The sequence below is a fragment of the Sinohyriopsis cumingii genome, chromosome 12 (genome assembly GCF_028554795.1).
Source record: "Sinohyriopsis cumingii isolate HCF-2022 chromosome 12, ASM2855479v2, whole genome shotgun sequence".
NCBI classification, from domain to species: domain Eukaryota; kingdom Metazoa; phylum Mollusca; class Bivalvia; order Unionida; family Unionidae; genus Sinohyriopsis; species Sinohyriopsis cumingii.
In genome coordinates, this window is record NC_142972.1 from 26401961 (window position 1) to 26425118 (window position 23158).

Below are 23158 nucleotides of genomic sequence, written 5' to 3' on the forward strand. Positions count from 1 at the left end.
GTCGCTATTCCGTGGATTCCTTGGCGGATTTCGCGGGAATCTTGGCGGCAGATTGCAAGCAATCTGAAACAAGTTTTTTTTTTTATTAGTACGTGCACTTGCAGGCACTCGAGTTTCATATTGTCGAGACAAATATGATCGTATTTTCTCAATGGCACTTGCCAATGGAACAAATTTAGCTATATCATGTTGTTTGTGTAAATCCGCCAACGATTCCATTTTACGTTGGAGTAATTTGCTAAATCTGTACTCAACAGCACGTATATATATCTGCCATCTTCACGTCGCTGCTGTATCATCTCAAAATCGTCGTTGAGTTTTCAACACTGAGATGAAACGCGAGACCATCTTGCTGAAATTGTTGGATCATAGAGATAATCTCGTTAATAATTTCCTGGTTCATTTAAACAACAAATGCATTTCTCTATTAAAAGATTTTATCGAGACCAATTAGGCTTTTTCTGAGCATGTGCGAAGAAGTATTTAAACTTATTTATGTCCATGTCGCCGGGACACCATATCTGATGAATATTTCGCAGCGTATGTGTCTCGACACCGTTAAAAATGACCAAAGTATTGCAATTATCTATAAATACTTTGTGAATCTCAGTAAATACCCTCTGTGTTTGTTATGTCTGCCTCGTGAAAATATTGTGGCTGAATTTGCTTGTTTGTCAAACATGCCATCACCAAAACCACTAGATTGTTGATATCTCCGTTAAGATCCTCGACCGTCAGCGCTTCATCGATGTCTGTCATAAATTCAATAACATCGTCTTCAGTAGCTGCAGATTCATTAAATTCATTGAGAACATTATAGCAGCGTTGGTAATCCACGTATGGCGCTCCTAAAATTAGTTTGTCCTTTTTGAGCCGCCTCATTATCAGGTGGATCAACAACAGGGTTTTTACCCCACCCAGATGGACCAATTATAATAGCTCGAATGGAATTTGGTAATACAGGATGATGCTTGACCGGTGTTTGCTCACTTGTTGCTGAAAAGTCAATCACGTTCATATTGTACAAATATAATATTATTTATAATCATGAGTTTATATTGCATTCCATGCAAGACAGTCACTGGGACAAAATTTCTGAGAGCATACAAGCCGGCACTTACATGTAAATGCCTAAAATGCGGACGGCGATATTGCTAAGGCACTAGGGAAATACCTGGAACACCATGGGCTAAGTATCATGGGGAAAAACAGCTTGAAGGATATAAGTAATGTGGTTCTGGAACTCGCCTTGATATTCGACTTGACAGAAAGAAAAACCAACCAAAATCCAGGAGAACATTTCCGGTAAATGTGATTAATCAAATGTGCCAAGTTCATGATGTCGCTTATAAAAACCCATATCCACAGCAACGACATATCGCGGATGTCAAGTTAATTCACACTGAATTCGATAAAGAATAAAATATATGAGAATCACTCGCGAATTGGTTGATAATATCCCTATGGAAGATAAAAAAGTGTTGGGAGCCTTGTTACACGAGCTGGCAATTAAATACCAACAATTACATAATGGAGTCGATTTATATTAGTCAAAGAGAATATTGGAGTGGTACAGCAGCAATTAAAAAACTCGCCGATGAAGCAGGTGTTACACAAGTTGTTGCCGTAGATTGGTTGTCACGACAGGCCATATGGCAAATTTATCTTTCACGTTCCAACATGATTCCACATGGATTGTTTGATCTAAGCACACCCAACGAAGTTCGTCAGGCAGATATCTTGTTTATACCATATGACATATATAAACGACCAACATACAAATACGCGTTGATTGTCGTAGATGTTGCAAGTGGATACAAAGAGGCCGAACCGTTATCGTCGAAAACAGCAACTGAAGTTTCAGCAGCGTTTGATGGGATTTATTCGCGAGGACCTGGGCCACATGGTGGTCTGCGAAAGCCGCAATTGCTGCAGGTCGATCCTGGCAAAGAATTTTTCGGTGCAGTAACGGCGCTGATGCAACAACATAATGTTAAAATCAGATATGAACACACCGCAATACATAGCGATCAGGCAATCGTTGAACGACTTAATCAAACACTTGCACAGAGACTATTTAGACATCAATATGCCCGGGAATTACTGAACGAAACGCCGAGTCTTCAGGTCAGATCTCGTTAATGCGTTGCGAGACTACCTCAAGTGGTGGCCGCGTTAAACAACGAGGTCACGAGTGGAATTAACATGTAACCCATCGAGGCAATTGCGATAAAAACATATACCACGATGAAATCATCAGATGAGCTACAACAACCAGTGTTGGGTAGTAAAGTAACAGTGGGGCATTTATATGAACCTGCTGAACTTGAGGGTGACCAACTGATCCCGCGTGGAGTTTAACATTAAAAGTTTCCAGATCTTCTGTGAAGCCACCAATCTACAGATTACATTCAACAGCTTCTCAACGTGAATTTATCCATCGACAATTACAGCTAATTCCTGAAAACACCCAGTTACCACCAGATTGGATACGCGCCACCTAAAAACGCTAAAAAGACTAACACGCTCTGAGAAACGGAGCTCCTCTACGTTTGTTACATTCAAGACATATAAGAGACACATATTCGCGCGTGTGACCGAGACTACTATCAGTTCTGTCCACGGTGAATTGTCGCTGTTTTAGTGTCTTAACAAATTCCACATCAAATTGTCGTTTTTTTTTTTGGTGGTCATCTCGGGCATAACTGGCTAATTTTTTCTTCACCTTATTGACAATTCCTGGTGTCGCCGTTGTTTGTGACGGCGGCGGTGGCAGAGTTGCTGTCGTTGCAACTCCGACACGTAGACAACCCTGTGTAACTGAGATATTTTTTTATTCTGAACACAGCCAGATAAGCTAAATTTGACTATTCGATGAGATCATAGACAATCCAGATATTGGTATCTGGCATTGTTAATCCCTGAGACGAAAACAATGTTATCGTATATCCCAGAGTCCAGCACAATGTGATTAACGACAACGCCTGTTGTACAGCCTCTACTGGAACCGCGATGATATAATTAAGAACGAGATTTTGTTTTGAATCCGTTCATGGAATATCAACAAGTATATTTTGTTTGCGTGTATCTGTTGGTCGATAACATAAAGGAACTAGTTGGTCAGGAAATCTTTCCTTGTGACGCTCAAAATATTCATGCTGAAGTGAATCACGAACGTTTTTCCTGGATACAACTATTAGATCATTAGGGTGCTGTAAGCTCTAGCATTGGAGGCTTTGAAAAATTACAGTACGCAGTATTTCACCCTGAACTTTGTTAAGCTGTAATCTGATTAACGATTTCAGTTGTCGCAGTTGTCACATCCTGTGATCGATGGTCGTACAAAACGTCTTCATAGTGGCTAACATAGTTGATTAACCATTCGTGTGCTGATTCACCTGTAAACGGCGGAGGCTGTCCATTATCGCCACACATGATAATTGCAGTAGATTTTGTTAATAACCAATCTAGAAACATTTATAAAACTTCTTTTTATACTGTGCAAATCTCATCCCAGATAATTATTCGGGGATATATTTCTCACCGATTCATTCGGAGGTCTATGAATTACCTCCCCATCTTAAGAAATTATGATACGTGTATGCGCTGACACCACTTTGGCAAGCCGGTGACTTGTCGTCAACACAAATCATGTCAGAGTTTTTTTAAATAATTCTATCGCACGTGTTGCTTTACCAGAACTACATAGACCGTGCTATGTATCGTGATTGGATCGTTTACTGACGACGATGATGATCGTTTCGATAAATTGACATTAAAGTAATAAATATCTGGTGTTTTAACGTCCGCAGATTCAGAATATTTACGTAATAGCTCATGTTTTATTCTCCATGAACCCGAGTTGACACTGCTGGTCTCTTCTTCGATAAATGGTTCAAGAAGGTCCATTTTACAACGACTAATATATTTAATAATCGTGGCGACTCTAACAGCGTCATTGGGAAATCTATTGATCAGCGATACTAGGTGTTTTGATGGGTAGGGGAGCATTATTGATCTTAAATGAGTAAGTTGAGGAGAATTGCTGTCGCAGTAGCTAATGATCGTGCCAATAATTATTCCATCTCGTGTTGCTGCATTTCTCCGTGAAACCAATATACCTTTTGCCGCTGTTTCCTTGATGACAAAATCTAATTCTGCTGGATCCATAATTAATTTTGTACAACGACTTTTTGAACACTGAATAAATTTAACAATAAATTTTTCTGCATCTTTCTTTGTCATCTTGCGGTAACCAAACTTGTTTTTTGTTGTTTGTACGAAATTATCGCAGAGGTTACTGTTAACGACGTTAAAATCTTAGTGTCTAAAATATATCGTAATAACACTATTAGAGCCCGGCCACGCTGAAATTTTTAGCAGCAGTCGTTGAGATTGACATTGGTATCTGGTTTATTAAAGTGTCTATCTAATCAGATTGGTATAACCGGATGAATACTCACTGAAAACTCGAAAGATTCAATCTCGGCAAATCCAGTAAGTTCGATATTTGGTAGTGACCCGTTTATTGCAACTCGTGTCATTTCGTGAGTTGGGTGCCCAAATCATAATAACGAAGACACTTGCCAAGTCCAAGAAAAGCCGCCGGATAAGCAGCGACATTGTTGACAGAAATCATATCAAAGGAATTATATTTTATGTTCAAAAGACCGCCATGACCAAATTCGGCAAACGAAAGTGATTCATCATCGAGAAATACTATTTGAAGTTGGTCGCCATAAATGTTCTTGTTGGGTTATATGCACAACAACAGACGACGCCGTAAAACAGTTTTGGAGTAATTCGTCGCTGTCTATGTTTTATTTTACCAAAATATGTTTCATATGTTTTTGGAGTGATTCATTCAGATAAATAACTCCATATGGTAACATAGACCGATCAAATGTTGATTCATCTATAGAATCATCTCCGTGAAATAACCAAACTGATACAGGGTCATGCTTGCTTGTGTTGCATGTTTCTTCGTAGATGTCACCAAGGTAAAATCGTTTTATTCTCTCTCTCCTGGAAATGTTGTCACCGAGTCGATACAAGCATGTGAGGTATGATCAATTAATGTTATTGGAGCACCGCGTATTCCATATTTGTTTAAGTTATTTAAAACTTCATTCGTTATTATTTTTATAATTATCGGAAACATTATAATTTTTCTAACTCAGCTGTGTCATCTATGTGAGCTTCAGTCGTATTGACATATTTCTCAATTATTTTTTATTTATTTTTTATTCTTGATTCTGTTAATTTGTTTCCACGTTTGGAGTTTACAAAATGCTCAGTGATACGCTGAGCAACATAATTTAGCGAGCCTGTTTTCATCGGAGCAAGAACAGCTATGTCTAGTTCATTCAGGTAATAAATTACGTAAACAACAGCTGTAGCAGGATGGACGTTCTTGTAGTAGGTGTTGTCTATCCCGATAAATGTTCCTGGCTTGGTATTCTTGTTTAGGATGACTATTGATGCTCATCTTGATTATTTTACCGGATCCAGATTATCGCGTATGATCCACTGTGGTCCATCTGGTCTTTCTTGCTCAGCTATAAATTTTATCCTGAAAAAAATACTTCTTGTTGTCCTGTAGATTTTGTGTTATTTTATGAGCAAAATTTTGATTTATTGTTGAATCAATAAATTTTACATCACCATCTATTTTAAACGTCGATCAAACATGAACAGCACCATCGATGAAAACTCATTCTTGCTGTTTTTATTATTTCATGTAATTGCAGTTCAAGTGGTATTTGTTTTCTATAATCGTTCAGTCGGTCAAAATCAAATCTTGATGTTGACAGCTAAATCGCAGACAGCCGTATAAACTCATCTTGTGTTGCTTCTAGTGATCTGATGTATTTTTTAATGAGATTTAAATCATCTTTTGTTTTAGGTAATATGATTTCATTCCAGGTGAGATCCTGATATTGTTGCTCTAGTAATCTAGGTTCGTCCCACCACCCCATACTATATAATTGCTTTTGGTTAATATAATAATATTTCTCTAATTAGACTATCACACAATGATATAATGACCAAACATATAATAGTTGTAAATCTTTGGTGATGTGAACTTCTGTACCTTGTGGAAAACATTTCCACAGGACCATTGCGGTATCCATTTACAAAGTGTCAGAAAAGGAAATACCGGACCGAAACCTTGTTTGAAACGTGGCGTCGGAGTTAAAGGTAGGACACAAAAAAATACGTGTAGCTTGTTGCGGAAGAAAATATCGTGCGCTGGAAAGATACATTGACATAACAAATGCATCTGATGACGTAAATATAAAAAAAACGCCGAGGATTACACGGAGAGATACATAAAGAAAAATTGATCAAGTAAGTGACGACTCATTTGATCAAGTGGTACCCAATGAAATGACCTCATGATTGGTATAACTGGCAATAAATTGGCACAAACAAAAAGCTCAGCCTCTACTGTCTATTTTTGCTGCTTAAAATATATATATATATATATATATATATATATATATATATATATATATATATATATATATATATATATATATATATATATATATATATACATACATACATACATATATATATATATATATATATATATATATATATATATATATATATATATATATATATATATATATATATATATATATATATATATATATATACATACATACATACATACATATATATACATATACATACGTATATATATGGCTAACATTCATTTGGTCATGCGGTGAATAAAAACGGATTCATGAGAAGAAAAAAATCCAACGAAGCCACGAAATTGCACAACGGGGACAACAACAAGTTTTTCTTACAACGATTGTGTACTGAAACACGGCCTTGTATTTTTGGCGTCCATTTCACTTGGTCTTCTTGACATTTGGTTGATTACACCTCCCCCCCCCCCCGTTATGTCGTTAATATTCTGATAAAAAAAATCAAATAAATATATTCACATTTTATGGCATATATAAAAACATCGTGATGTGTCACACATACTTTACGATACTATTCGTTGGTCATTCCATCGGTTCCGTGTATTTTTTTACATCATTTTTTTTCACACACCCCGTCCGCCATTTTCTCTGTTTGGAGCTCTTCAGTTACAAATCGTATTCACAATACACTATTCACATGGAATCAAAAATTTTAAATTCTATGTCGCTGTAACTACTCTGTGGTCATAAATGAAGTAACAAAAAGAAATAAAACCAACACGTTTGGTAAAACTTCACAAATAATTTAATTATCAAAGATATAAATGAAAATATGAGAGGAACTTTCAGTATACTGAAGTGAATCCAAAATGATCCCGATAATGTTTTATGCAAGTCCAAAATAATGAAAAGTTCCGTATAAATTTCAAAACCTGTATGCACTAGACCGCCAAGAATCATGACGTTCTGAAGATGGCGCTGTTGAATAATTCACAACGATAATTCGCAATTATTCACAGAATAATATTATAGTAAAAAAATGAACACTTTGTTTTTCCACTAACAGTCCAAACAAATGTTTCTCCTCTCATATAATATATAGGTACAACATAAGACACACCTGCAGACTTTCAACAGGAACTCAAGAAAAAAGGATTACTCTAATACAGGAATGAATCCGATTGTTCAGCTCTCTCCTTAAATGAACATTCTGTTACAACTATAGTTTACATCATGCCCCACGTGATGGATCTTACTACTCAATTTATCTCGAAATTGCCTATTCATGTGACCTAGCCCAACCAATAGGAATATGTTACTGAAGTCTTCTAGAACCGTCCTATTGCCATTAGCCAATAAAAAATGAACCCAAAGTCACCATCAAGTCTTATTATTAAGAGTATTATTAGTAATTGTCAACAGATACGTAAGCTTTTATTTATAGATCCTTATTTATAGATCCTACGTAATTTTACAGATCTTTGTAACGAAGGCAAAATTTAACTAAACATGATCTGTACAATTTAGATCAATGAATAACATTGCAAAAATTAGATACAAATCATGTACCAGGAGTTATATATATATATATATATATATATATATATATATATATATATATATATATATATATATATATATATCAGTCGAGCAATAACCCTTATTTAAGATATTGAAGTGTAAAAATATTTAAAAGACAACCGACAGTCTAGTTCATGTTCTGTTCTATTCGTATTTGTTGTAAACTCATTAACATTACAATATCTTTTAAACTGTTTATATTGTCTTCTGTCTAGAGTTAAACATGTTGCCTATTTTACAGGTGTTCAGATCTATGACTTCACAGAGAAGATAGATTTTAATATGTCCCTTGAGAAAGGAATACTTCGTAGTCACTCACGGTTTCCATGGGACTACTTCTTTTCCGACTTCTGCACAAATTGCGAAAACTCTGCGTATAATAAAACGGTTACATTTTGGCTGAAACCTATGCATAAGTTTGTAATTACTGTACACCAAGTCAATGTCACTGAACCAGACAGTCTAACTTGGTATACAAAACAAAACACCAGGCCCATCCCAGTTTCTGTTGGTACAATGGTTTTTAATGACAGTGCCGAAGCAATATCATTGCAACTGAACCTAAATGAGGACACAAATGGAGATTCAGGATTCCTTATTTGCTATGAATGTAAGTAACAACCGTTGATACATATTTAGTGTATTGATTACTCATGTAAGATTGCTATATCATATATATATATATATATATATATATATATATATATATATATATATATATATATATATATATATATATATATATATATATATATATATATATATATATATATATATATATATATACATATATGACGGAGTCAACTGAAGTTTTCAACTGTGATCACAATCTTTAAGTAACATCTTGGTCACGTAGGCAAAATCTAACTAAAGATAATCTTTAGTCTTTGATCATCTTTCGAAGTTATCCAGGATATTCAGTAGTTTTATTTGTACCTATTTCCATGACATGCAAAAATATACCAACACTCCCTCTATAAAATTTAGATTGGTTTCGAAATGCTGTTAGTCGTTAAACATCCGTTTAGCTCCTGGGTGATTGTTTCAAACGGATAAAGCTATCCAATTACATAAGGATTCAAATCGCAAGTTTTAACAGACAGGTTTTGTTATCTGCTGCAATTTTGGGAATGACTTTGAATGTCTGAAAATGGCATAAGACCGTCCTTAATCAAAATCTGCTGGAAAAGGTAAATGGTCATAGTCCTTTCGTAGTCATGTTTAATACAGCAACAGGCGACATTCAAACTGTACGGTCAATCGCATCGCATCTGTTGATACATGCAGGTTATAACAAAACGGTAAAAGATATGGTTATTAGCCTGCAAGTGTAGAATAGAGAGACAAATTTGAGAAATCAGAAATACACCCGACCGTACCATTGTACAGCTGATTCCGCCTTTAGACTGTTTCCAGTAATAACGTAGCAATATTATGTAGAGTAGAAAGATTCGACTTAATTTAGTAGAAATCAGTAGTAATGTAAAAATCAGTAGTAATGGAAGATTTGACTCAGTAAAAATCAGTAGTAATGAAAGATTTGACTCAGTAAAAATCAGTAGTAATGGAAGATTTGACTAAGTAAAAACCAGTAGTAATGGAAGATTTGACTCAGTAAAAGTCAGTAGTAATGGAAGATTTGACTCAGTAAAAATCAGTAGTAATGAAAGATTTGACTCAGTAAAAATCAGTAGTAATGGAAGAATTGACTCAGTAAAAATCAGTAGAAATGACAGATTTATCAGTAAAATTCAGTAAAAATGAAAGATTTGACTCCGTAGATATCAGAAGTTGGATGAAGAGTACACTTTTACCCTTGATACCGGTCTGAGACTGATTTCAGTAACGGGATAGCATAGAGAATTTATACATACAACATTCAACATTAAGTACTGTATCCTACACAAATACACCAGTCAAAGTCATTGACTTCAATATATATATCTAACATCACGTTGAAATCTCTCGAAAGAATAATCACAAAACAAGTGAAAACTACAAGATCTCCAAAAGATGCAGGTTTGCTTTTTTATTTTCGGCAGCTGTGAAAAAAGAAAAAGATTGTGTGCACTGCTGTGATATAAAACAAAAATAAAATAATACAATCTCTGTAATTATACTAAGTGTTATTTAAGATTATTTAACCTGATATGTATTCCTATTCTATCCCCTTTATTACAAATAGATTAAATGCCAAGAGATAGAACCGTTGCTTGAAAAGTTAACGTTGCGGGTTATATGGTGACATACAATATTTTATTGTCAAAATATCTCCGGGTAAAGTATAAAACCAAGTTTGTCTGACGTGTCAAATTCTATACGAGCTGATTCTCTATGCAAGTACATTTAAAACACTCGTGGTGAAATCGAATACAAGCTGATTCTCTATGCAAGTACATTTAAAACACTCGTGGTGCAATGATTCTCTATGCAAGTACATTTAAAACACTCATGGTGCAATGATTCTCTATGCAAGTACATTTAAAACACTCGTGGTGCAATGATTCTCTATGCAAGTACATTTAAAACACTCGTGGCGAAATCGAATACGAGCTGATTCTCTATGCAAGTACATTTAAAACACTCGTGGTGAAATAGGATACGAGCTGATTCTCTATGCAAGTACATTTAAAACACTCGTGGTAAAATGATTCTACATACAAGTACATTTGAAACACTCGTGGTTAAATCGGATACGAGCTGATTCTACATGAAAATACATTTAAAACACTCGTGGTGCAATGATTCTCTGTGCAAGTACTTTTAAAACACTCGTGGTGAAATTGGATACGAGCTGATTCTACATGCAAGTACATTTAAAACAGTCGTGGTTAAATCGGATACGAGCTGATTCTACATGCAAATACATTTAAAACACTCGTGGTGAAATCGGATACGAGCTGATTCTACATGCAAGTACATTTAAAACACTCGTGGTTAAATCTAATACGAGCTGATTCTACATGCAAATACATTTAAACACTCGTGGTGCAATGATTCTCTGTGCAAGTACTTTTAAAACACTCGTGGTGAAATCGGATACGAGCTGATTCTACATGCAAGTACATTTAAAATAGTCGTGGTGACATCGGATACGAGCTGATTCTACATGCAAATACATTTAAACACTTGTGATGAAATGATTCTCTGTGCAAGTATATTTAAAACACTCTTGGTGAAATCGGATACGAACTGATTCTACATGCAAGTACATTTTAAACACTAGTGGTGAAATGATTATACATGTAGGTACATTTGAAACACTCGTGGCGAAATCGGATACGAGCTGATTCTCTATGCTTTTACATTTAAAACACTCGTGGTGAAATGATTCTCTTTGAAAGTACATTTAAAACACTTTTGGTGAAATAGGATACAAAGTGATTGTACATGCAAGTACATTTGAAACACTAGTTGTGAAATGATTCTACATGCAGGATACGAGCTGATCCTCCGTGCAAGTACATTTAAAACACTCGTGGTGAAATGATTCTACATACAAGTACATTTGAAATACTCGTGGTGAAATCGGATACGAGCTGATTCTCTGTGCAAGTCCATTTGAAACACTAGCGGTGAAATAATTCTATATGCAGGTACATTTGAAACACTCGTGGTGAAATCGGATATGAGCTGATTCTCTATGCGAGTACATTTAAAACACTCGTGGTGAAATGATTCTACATACAAGTACATTTGAAATACTCGTGGTGAAATCGGATACGAGCTGATTCTCTGTGCAAGTCCATTTGAAACACTAGCGGTGAAATAATTCTATATGCAGGTACATTTGAAACACTCGTGGTGAAATCGGATATGAGCTGATTCTCTATGCGAGTACATTTAAAACACTCGTGGTGAAATCGGATACGAGCTGATTCTCACTCGCGGGTGAAATCGGATGCGAGTTGATTCTGTATGCAAGTACATTTAAAACACTCGTGGTGAAATCGGATACGAGCTGATTCTCTGTGCAAGTACATTGAAAACATTCGTGGTGAAATTGGATACGAGCTGATTCTACATGCAAGTACATTTAAAACATTCGCGGTGACATCGGAAGCTAGATTTATTATGCACATTCCACCACCAACATATACTATGCTACATTGGGAGGTTGCTTTCGTTCAGCTGTATCTAACACAGCGAACTAATTCCTGGCAACTCATTTCTGCTTCAGGAAAGTAGTGAAAGAGGGAAACCAGTCAGCCTCAATTAGTAGAAGCAGATAGTCAAAGAGGGACACCAGTCAGCCTCAATTAGTAGAAGCAACAAGTCAAGGAGGGAAACCAGTCAGCCTCAGTTAGTAGAAGCATGTAGACCTGGCTGAGGAACATTGCTTTGTTCTCCGGATATGGTCTTTCTGGTAATGTGACACGCCTACTCTGGTGTAAGAAATCAGCCTAGAAACGGCGGATCCAATCAGTGGATCCTTCTTTGGTAGCAAACAGATGCATTTAGACATTGTTCAGTGTCCAATTCACTTTCGCCAAGACAATCATATGGATGTATCTTCATAAAGGATTATCAATCATCCGGGAAATTCCCATCATTTTTTCAAAACCACCATTGTAAAGCCTCTGCTGAAGAAACCAATACTCGACCGTAACGATTTAAAAAACTACCGTCCAGTTTCTAATCTCCCATTCATTTAAAAATCTTAGAAAAAGTTGTTCTATCCCAACTTGTATCTCATCTGAATTCAAACAGTCTTTTTAGCAATGTACAATCTGCATATCGCCCTTGACACAGTACTGAAACTACTTTTCTAAAAGTAGTAATGACATTCTTTCTGCTTTGGATAGCGGAAAGATTACAGTACTCACCCTCCTTGATTTGTCTGCAGCACTTGACACAATAGACTATGATATATTACTTCACCGTCTCCAGCATGTATTTGGCATTCATGATACAGCCTTACTGTGGTGCAAGTCCTACTTGGTCAACAGGACACAAATTGTGTCTGCAAATGGAATACACTCCCACCTAGTTAATCTATGTTGTGGTGTTCCACAGGGGTCTGTTCTTGGACCTATTCTCTTCATTCTATACACTCAGCCACTCTCAAGTATCATAGATCATCATCCAGTGTCTCACCAACTGTACGCTGATGACACCCAAATATACAAATCTGGCCACCCAACTGAAGTTGATGCTACCATCCAAGGTGTAAAAAGGTACATTTCTGATGTGAGATCATGGATGACATGTAACAAGCTGCAGATGAATTATGATAAAACTGAGGCCATTCTGATCATAACACAAAGACTTTCTCATTCACATCCTTTACCTCAAACAATGCATATCAGTAACACCAACATTAAATTCACACAGTCAGTACAAAACCTCAGTGTCACACTAGACAGTACTCTCACGTTGCACCAACATATCATGAACATATGCAAGGCTGCATATCTTGAGCTGAGACGCATCAGCTCCATTTGCAAAAATCTTTCAGTTGATGCCACTAAAACACTTATATGTTCATTAGTACTGGACTATTGTAACTCAATTATGTCTGGTTCATCTCAATATCTACTTAAGACACTTCAAAAAGTTAAAAACACAGCTGCTCGGATCATACTTATTGTACCACAATTAGAGCACACCTCCCCGCTGCTCTGTACCCTACACTGGCTATCCATTCGATCAAGAATCAAACACAAAATTTGTTCTCTGTGCTACATTTCACTGACGGACTTCAGTCCAACATACCTATCCAACCTCACCCATGTGTACACACCAGCAAGATACTTACGCTCCTCTTCTGACAATCGTATACTCATTATTCCCACTACGAAAACGAAGTCACATAAACAACGTTCTTTTGCATACCAGGGCACAGCAACGTGGAATGAATTGCTCACTGAACTTAGACACAAAGACACAGTGATCCCATTCAAGAGTGCTCTTAAAACTCACTTATTTCGACTGCAAGGACAAACTTAAAGACCTAATAATGTTCCATACCTTAAATATTTACAGCATGTTTTATGTTTTCTATTATGGCATTTGTTTTCTGTAATAAAATCATTATATATGGTGTATGGTTTTTTTGTATGTTATAGGTTTGTCTAATATTATAAAGCGCTTAGAGCTTCTAAAGATTAGGCGCTATACAAAGTCCTCATTATTATTATTATTAAGCTGTCTTCTTGCCTCGACAAGCAAAATATGACACTGCATGACAATGAATTATCGGGGATATAATCTACAGCTACATCAATTTAGATTTAGAATAGATGAAGCTCTTGCTCCTCTTTAGTTTGTTAAATAACAACCTTTTAGTTGACATTTTATCATCGGATTTCAAACCAATAAGGCGCGTTATCCACAACTTTGAAATAAGAGTTTTATTAAATCCATGGTAATGTAAAGTTGCATGAATTCAATTCTTCCTTTGAAGTACATTGTTTTAATTTTGTTTTTTTGTTGTTGTTGTTTGGATCTGTTTTGCAATTTTGGGTTTGGGAATTGGGTTGCCACCTGAAGAGCTTGAAAATTAGGAATGCATGTGAATTCTTACAATATTATATTTTAACATTCAATACAGAACGGTTCTTTAAAATACGTAATGAGTGGCAATTATCTTCGACAAAGATTCAGTGAAAGTAAAGAAAAGCTTTATGGATAGTTAAAAAGGAGTTCTGCTCTGTTCGTTGTCAGTTGTGTGTGTGTGTGTGTGTGGTCTACTCTCCAAAATCAACATCTAAATTTAACCAATAAATAAACAAAAAAAGTAAACGATTGGTAATAATGCATTCATGTGACAGACTATTTCTAAGAGGTTGTGCAAAATTTATTTGGAATGGAAAACGTAGAATAGGAGGGTTCATTATTTTGGAACTAACCGTTTAATTTTCGAGGTGGGTGTGGCTGGGATTTTCTTGGCAACCATGATATTTTTTTCTTATGTTTATTTTTTTTTGCTTGCATAATGGATATAATTTATTCTCTTTCTCTACTAATCAGAGCAATGTTTTAAGGTATTTGGCGGCTCAAAAATGTATTTCTATAAAATACACCATCGGCCTCCCATTAAATGGCTGGTCTCTTATTTATCAACCTGCCTAATATAAAAAAAATCATAAAGGATTTAGTACAATAATGAAGCGAAAAGGGTCCATATTGTTGGACAAATATAATAAATCAAAACATAACAATATCATTCATGTGCCCTAACAAAACAATGGAAACATAACAATATCATCAATGTGCCCTGACAAAACGATAGAAGCATAACAATATCATACATGTGCCCTGACAAAACAATAGAAACATAACAAAATTAGCCAGAGCATCCCAGCCACAAATTCACACATTCATGTTTCATGTCTCTAGGTCATTCTTTGACACACGGTGATACTTACAGTGCAAATGCGAGCTCTTTCCGAAGATGATAATTTTGAAAATCATTGTGTAATAAACATCCTGATGCAATTCAGTTTCAATTCAGTGTCCACCCAGAGCGTTCTTTTAAATATTCTGCTTGCCATGAACCCAACGTATAAATTTCTGTGTGGCTAGCTCTGCTTCCTAGGCAACTATTGCTATTTTACTGTCTACAAAGTGTGAAGTAACAGTAGTATAGTGGGACGATAGGGCGACAATGGGAATTAGCATTACAAACCACCCTGGAACGATATGGCGACAAGATTTATAGCGACAATGGGAATTAGCATTACAAACCACCCTGGGACGATATGGCGACAAGCGTTATAGCGCCAATGGGAATTACCATTACAAGGTCCTTTGGGACGATATTGCGACAAGTACTTTGAAGTACAACCTGGGCCTGTATAGCGTCAAGGGAAAATTAACATAGGAATATATCGTGGGTCTGCCTAGCGTCAAGGGAAAATGAACATGGGGAATATATCGTGGATTATAAACACTGATACCACATTTAAAAAATAATTTTTTTGTGGAGGGTAAGGCATGAAAGTAATTTCTTTTCGAGGCAAATGAGGGGCCCTGAAAAGGGTCTTTGGGTTCTTCTACTTTTTCTACTTCTACTTTCTCCATTTCTTTATCCATCTCCTAAATTTTCCCAATATTCCTTTCATTTTGTGTTCCGTGTTCCGACTCAGGAATCCAGTCTGGATGACCTATCGCTCTAAATTTCTCCTGGACATTCATCCAGTTTTTGTTCAGTCTCTCAAATGCTTCTTTTTTTCTTTCTGTTCTCTTGTTCTTTCCTATCTTTTGCCCATGTGTCTTTAATGTTCTTGACTTCTTCTTCCAAGACCCTTTTCGTAATTTCTTCTGCTTTATGGAGTTGGTCCCGTCCCCTTTTCATAAAAGCCCACTCTGTCAAATTGAAGATATCATCCAAAAAAACCTGACTTTGATAACAATTTCAAGAGACTGCTTCAATGTTCCGACTCTTACATATTCAGGCTGGATGAAACCTCTCAACTTCTTTACCTCTTCTTCTATCATCCCTTCTGTGTTCTCCCAGGCTATTTTCAGGTTGTTTGCAAAGTCCAAGCTGCCTGGGAACTTCCATTCTCTTTCAAGTCTTTCCACTACATACTCCGCATCTATCATCCAATACCACCTTTGGAAGGTGTCAGTTCTGCTAGGCTGCTAAACTCGATCCAAACAGGGGATTTTAAGCTGTCGTGATGTATGAAAGCCTTAAGCGATCGTCTTCTTTGTTTTGACATTGTCGCTTTAGTGTGGTTAACAAAGAATCCCACATCTCGGTGATGAACTATTCTGCTTTCTCCAACGGTATGTCGGACTTGAAATGTTCAAACTTCACCCTGTAAGTGTAAGCTGTGGTTCTAAATTTTCTAGAGGAGCGCTTTTCCGTCTCTCGAATGTGATAGTACTTTTCAGGGTTTACTGGTGAACTTTGGCTATGTGCAGACTCTCTGGGCCTGGATTCTGGTTCACTCATGTCATCTTCAAAATCACTGGCATGAATTTGTGCCAAGACTTCAGCTATTGTACGAGGCGATACATCACGTTTCTGCCTCTTACTTTCTTCTCCTTTCTTCACAAATGGATGCGATCGTTTCATCTTGACTGCAAAACGTCAAATGACAACTTGTTAAACACCATGGGTCACTTTATATCCATGACAGACCAGCGTATATAAAGGGTGTGTGTCTTGCCCTTCCACTATCCATTTCAATCTCAAACCGAGCAGAACGATGGAAGAGCCTACCCAGATCGAACGTTTGATCAGAGCTTTGCGAGGGGTCATTAGAAAATTTTCTTCAGACAAGCCAACGGACTACTCACCCTGCTTTCGAGATAAAAGTCAAGATTCTTGCTTTTTCTGTAAGAAGAAAGGACATTGGTCTTCAGAGTGTCCCGAACGTCAAAAAAGCAAAACAGGGGCTAGAAGAGATAAAAGTAAAGATACCTGTTATCATTGTTAAGAAAAAGGACATTGGTCTTCAGATTGCCCTAAGAAACAACTGAAGCAAGAAGAAGAAGAGAGGAGTTATGGACAGGAAGAAGAAGAGGTAACCTCCCCCGAGGAAGAACCCAGACACGTGCAGAAAGAGACACAGAAGAAGAAAAGAAGGGATGGAGAAAGTGAGGAAGAAATGAAGAAAAAAATTGTGACAGTGAAGAAATTTAAAAAACAGAGAGTGAAGAAAGACACAGAAGAAGCTTATATACTTGTGATGTGAATTGTAAAAATTGGATCACAATAGACCAGGCATAAAACGTAGGTGGCTCTTAGTTTTTGATTTTTAGAATAAGAACCTACACTCACGTTGTTGTTGTTGTTGTTCTAGGGTTTAACGCCATTTTTCAGCACAAGATAGGCTATACATGGCGGCCCTACGCTCACGTACTCATACATTCACACATACACACATACCATAGGGGTAGAAAAAAGAAGCTCTTTTTGAGTTTTAATTGATGTTATCAATTGAAATACTATCTCTTTTCGAGAGAAGTGGGTGGCCCTGAAAAGGGCCTTTGGGTAACTACTGGTTTAAATCAACTTTAACTGCCTTAAGCCTTTGCCACGGCCAAGGCCTACTTCTGGGTTGCCTCCTGTCAATGATGTTTTGGTAGAAATCACTAAGGGTGGTACAGCAGGCGTAGTCACAGGGTTGGGTTGTTTAGATCGGGAAGGTCTTATTCTCTTCGGTCGTAATAATGAAGTCTGATACATTTGTTTCAGACTTCTTAACTCTGCTAAAATGTCTAAAAGTACCGTGACCGTTTGACTTTCACACCCTTGTTTCTTCGCTGCTTTTTCTTCCTGTCGTTTCCCTCTTACTTCTTCTCGCTGTTGTTGAAGAAGAAAAGCTTGTTCTGCTTCCTTTTGCTGATGTATAAATTTTTCCAATTCTTATTTCTGTTTCTGTTTGAAATGATCAGCGAGTGGTAAAAAAGGAGAAGGTACTGGCAAAGGTACTAGTACCGGAACAAATTCTTGCGAGGTAAGAAAATCCACAAAATCCCAATTAAAAGTAGCCTCTTCTGGAAGTAGGTCCGTGTTCACTTGGATAATGGCTGCTATTTCATCGCTTCTCGTCTCCACGACCGGTACACCCTCATTCGTTGTCTTCTGAGGTTCCTTCATGATAGAAAACGGTGTCGCATGGACTGACTGCACACAAACGCTAGCGCCTCTATATAGGGGATGTGACGTCACAGACAGTTCTCTTCGGATTGGACGTGGGGTGACTGAATTTTGTAACGTGTGTTTGGATTGGTCAGCCAACTCAATCCGTTTCGATCCTCCCTTCCCCTATAAATAACCGCAGTTCGCTGCATTCCTCCACCTGTTCTCGTCACCAACATATGGACCGACGTAGAATCCTCTATTCTCGTATCGTCAACGCTGTTCCATACGGACTTATTCATATATGTCAGATCATCGTGGATCATTGTCAGGAGGACAGATACAAGCGTTTGGAAAAGAAGAATTTATGTGGAGAGACAAGGCTGTTTAAAGAGAGTTTTGATCTACGGACCAGAAGTCAGACAAAGTTTGAGGAAAAGAAGGAGACTAATGCCATGCTCTCTGTTTTAACGAAATGATGTTAACGTAAACCCAAAGACCCTTTTCAGGGCCCCTCATTTGCCTCGAAAAGAAATGACTTTCATGCCTAACCCTCCAAAAAATATTATGTTTTACATGTGGTATCAGCGTTTATAATCCACGATATATTCCCATGTTCTTTTTCCCTTGACACTAGGCAGGCCCACGATATATTCCTATTTTCCCTTGACGCTATGCAGGCCCAGGTTGTACTTCAAAGTACTTGTCGCTCTATCGTCCCAAGGGACCTTGTAATGGTAATTCCCATTGTCGCTATAACCCTTGTCGCCATATCGTCCAAGGGTGGTTTGTAATGTTAATTCCCATTGTCGCTATAAATCTTGTCGCCATATCGTCCCAGTGTAGTTTGTAATGCTAATTCCCATTGTCGCTCTATCATCCCATTATACTACTAGTAACCTTGGAAGCTGTACATGTTTCACATTAATTTCCTGCCTGAAACACATAATTCACGAATATATCCATATATTTAATTATTAAACAACAATAGCTCAAAACGTAACGTTATATAATTAAGTTAAGTATTATGACAGGCCAATTTATGGAATTATTCCTAATACCTTTGTGATTTGACTGTTATTGGGACCTTATTAGAAAATAAAATTAACAGGAGTGAATTCTTTCTAACTGAGTCAATTGCAAACGTCTCCTGCATCAAAACTATATTATATGCATTGACAAAATATTCAGCATATGGACCAGGTTTAATATTTCAGACTGGTTTCGTCTAAATCGAATCGTCATTGATTAGTGAGTGATTAATCTGTCTTCATTCTGGGTTGAAATGCTCCTTTGTCCATTTGGACCACTTTGGCTATTTTTTGGAAGACAACAATATGTCTCTAGTATTTGTCGGCGTAGCAATTTACGAAAATGGTTCATTTTGTTCTCTGGTAATGTCTTGGCACCACCCCCCACCCCCCAACAACAAAAAGAAACAAAACAACCCCGTCCAACCTCAAACCACCCACCCCCACAAACCCGCAATCGATTCAGACTACAGCGGCTATTTCTACTATTGGTTTTACCGTATAATTCTTTGAGAAATTGGAAATCAACAAAATAATTCGATGTTTTTGGAACTTCTCAGTCAATCCTTGATTTTTATAAAATACGTGCATTCACGAAGAGATATTTTGACAGTGAGTATTCCCAGAAAATACAATTTTTTTATCTTGACTTCTTGTGTATTGCCTTGCTCTGTTTTCAAAGACACTATGGTGTCTGCAGTATTTGTATGCTTTTGTTTTTGTTTTTATTTTGGTATATTATTATTATTATTATCATCATCATCATCATTATCATCATCATCATCATCATTATTATTATTATTATTATTATTATTATAGCAATAGCAATAAAAGCTTTATCCAGTGGAAACACCGGCAAGGACGCATGCTCTGATTTAACAACTTCGGATAAGAAACACAAAAGTCTGATATCCACAGGTGATAAAGATACACGGAAACGTAAAGGTATTCATTCGACCATTTTTCCTTTTTTAAGGATGTCATCTAAACTCCTGCTCCTTCTTCTCATCCTAATATTATAAACACCACCACCACCACCACTATTGCTACAGCAATTTTCGATCATCACCATCATCTTTTTCTTCTTTGTCTGCTGTTTATGCTGATATTTTCTTTTAAATCCTATTCTTCTTATCTGAACTACTATTACTACGTCTATGTTATAAATAAAGAGACGGAGATAATCTTTGGAATAACCTTTATGATAAATTCTATATTGCATTTCATAAGCGCAACTTGTTACTAAAGACGACAAACCTACACACTGATACATAGACATGCCTGATCTCTCTATTTCCTTTGTCGTTATAGGAGACAAGAAGAAGGGTAAAAATAAAACAGAAAATAATGGCAAACAAAAGAGCGGAAGTAAACCCAGCGGAAAGAAAAGACAGGTCAGCTGAAGGGCTCCCCTTTCTTTGACAAAGTTGGTATGTAGATACGTCGAGCTCATCCTGCCACGGCGTGGACACAATGTATTAATCATAGCTATACTCGACATGGCACTGACTATATACATAGTTATTGCACACATTTATACTTTTAAAATGACGAGATTGTTTTCATGCCACTAAGTCAAATGAAAAGACTCTAAAAAGAACGTGTGGAAGTTGAACTATTTTATCAACTTCTTGAGTGATGTTAAAAGAGGAGATTAAAGACAGTATCAACGTCAACGTCAACGTGCAGATTTTGGTCACGTCTAAATTGATGTTAATTTTATATCATCAATATTCAGGATCTCGGCGTGATGAAGTGGCGAAACAATTCTGTAAGGTTTAGATTGTGAAGTTAATGTTTAGTTTTCATAGTGTACTTGAATATTCGCAAATAAAAATTCTGTTTTTTATTGAAAAGAGCATCGTGAAAAACAACCTGTCATAGCACTTCAGCTGCTGTCAAATCAGATTACCTTTACGTGCCCATTATAGTCATAGCCACGTGACCGTCATATTTACGTTTGCTTCGAAATAGTTTTTGAACATGTGTGTCTGTCTTTAAAATACGAGTAGCTGTGCTCGCTAGCATAAACCAAAGTGCTCATAATAAAGTCACGTGACCGTCATATTCCTCTGCTTTCTTCCAATGCTCAGACTACTAACACTTTCCTTAAAAAACATGTCAAAATTGTGCCTGTAGTTGCTCATAATGGTTTTAGTTGTATAGGAAGGCACTAGGATATCAAACACAGTAATACGTAGTTAATAGGAATTCAGTGTTATAAGGTCTAGAGATTAACATTAGTATTTCACGATGACGTCAAGTGGAAATTTAATGCTGAAAACGTCCACAGGTTTCACAATAGTGTCGCACTATCAACTTACTTTCACAGTTTGACTGACAAAGAACTGCGCCTACTAACAGCTATCTGTCTGAATGTCCAAGGCCATATATATGCCAACACGCAGTCTTAAAGTTCTACGTTATGACCATCTAAATAAAACCCAACCATTTACCGACCAGATGGTGAAAAAGAAATCCATTAGACAGAATCTTACCTTCTGGTGGCAGTTATAAATAGCTATAATCAAGGAATCTAGCTCACAATAACACTAAAATTGACGTGACTAAAAGCAATGATAAATTGAGAAACTGGCGCACAATTTAACCGAGACTGGGAAGAAAACTAATGCGAACTTCAGAAGGGACAAAACATCTAACAATATTACCCATCCCAGCTCCAAATAATAATAATAATAATAATAATAATAATAATAGATTAGACTGAAAATAATATTATAATAAAAAGTCATCACGGACATTAGTGGTGGCGGAAAAACTTGGTACAAAATGGAATAATATTGACGTAGGCTATAAGTAGCAACTAAACTGTCAGGGACTTTAGCTTGGGCTGGAAAAATACCGGAACAATTTTATAATATAGGTATATAATTACTATCACTTGTTACAATTAAAGACAGGTTATTTACTATCCACACAGTTGCAGTCTCGTGTGAAAAGGGATATAAATAAATAATGATATCGCACATAATTACAATTTAACACACTTTATTTACCATCGAACATCTGCCTACTTCCGCACATATGTGTGTGTGTGTGTGTGTGTGCAAAGGGGATATACGATATTTAATGGGTAGGATTACTAGCACTCGTCCTAAGCAACAAATACATATTTCACCATCCAACACCCACCCTTACAAACAAACCAGATGAGGGAAGAAAATGTCTGTATGTGATGACTGCTAACGAACATTTTTACATACAACAAAGCCCTAGACAACATTTAAAAGATGCGAGCGGTATAAAACATCTTTGGAAAGTCTATGTGAAATACACCTGTCTTGCTTCCCATAAAATCAAATTATCATTTTCGTCATCTACTGAATCAATTACAACAAGGATCACGATGACGGCAGCGGTTGTTGACTCAGACTTGTAAATGGATTAAGACCATTAATGTAGATGATGAGTGATCCATGATTTGTTTGGTAAAGCCACTTCCCAATGCGATTTGTGATCCAGTTGTATGCCTTGAGGTAAGAGATGTGAGTGTGTGTGATTTGGATTTTTAACGTAGCTTTAACAATTTTTTTATTCAGATG

General features: G+C 36.7%; 1 protein-coding gene across 1 annotated transcript in view; it reads left to right on the top strand.

Annotated features, from left to right (window-relative positions):
• Positions 1-21451, top strand: part of LOC149786130 (uncharacterized) — a 60474-nt gene extending 39023 nt beyond the window's left edge. Inside the window, exons 4-6 of the mRNA XM_089976464.1 lie at positions 8266-8634; positions 20415-20540; positions 20907-21451. Coding sequence (XP_089832590.1) covers positions 8266-8634; positions 20415-20540; positions 20907-20998 — 587 coding nt within the window. The 3' untranslated portion in view covers positions 20999-21451. The remainder of the gene's footprint in view (positions 1-8265; positions 8635-20414; positions 20541-20906) is intronic.
• Positions 21452-23158: the final 1707 nt, after the last annotated feature.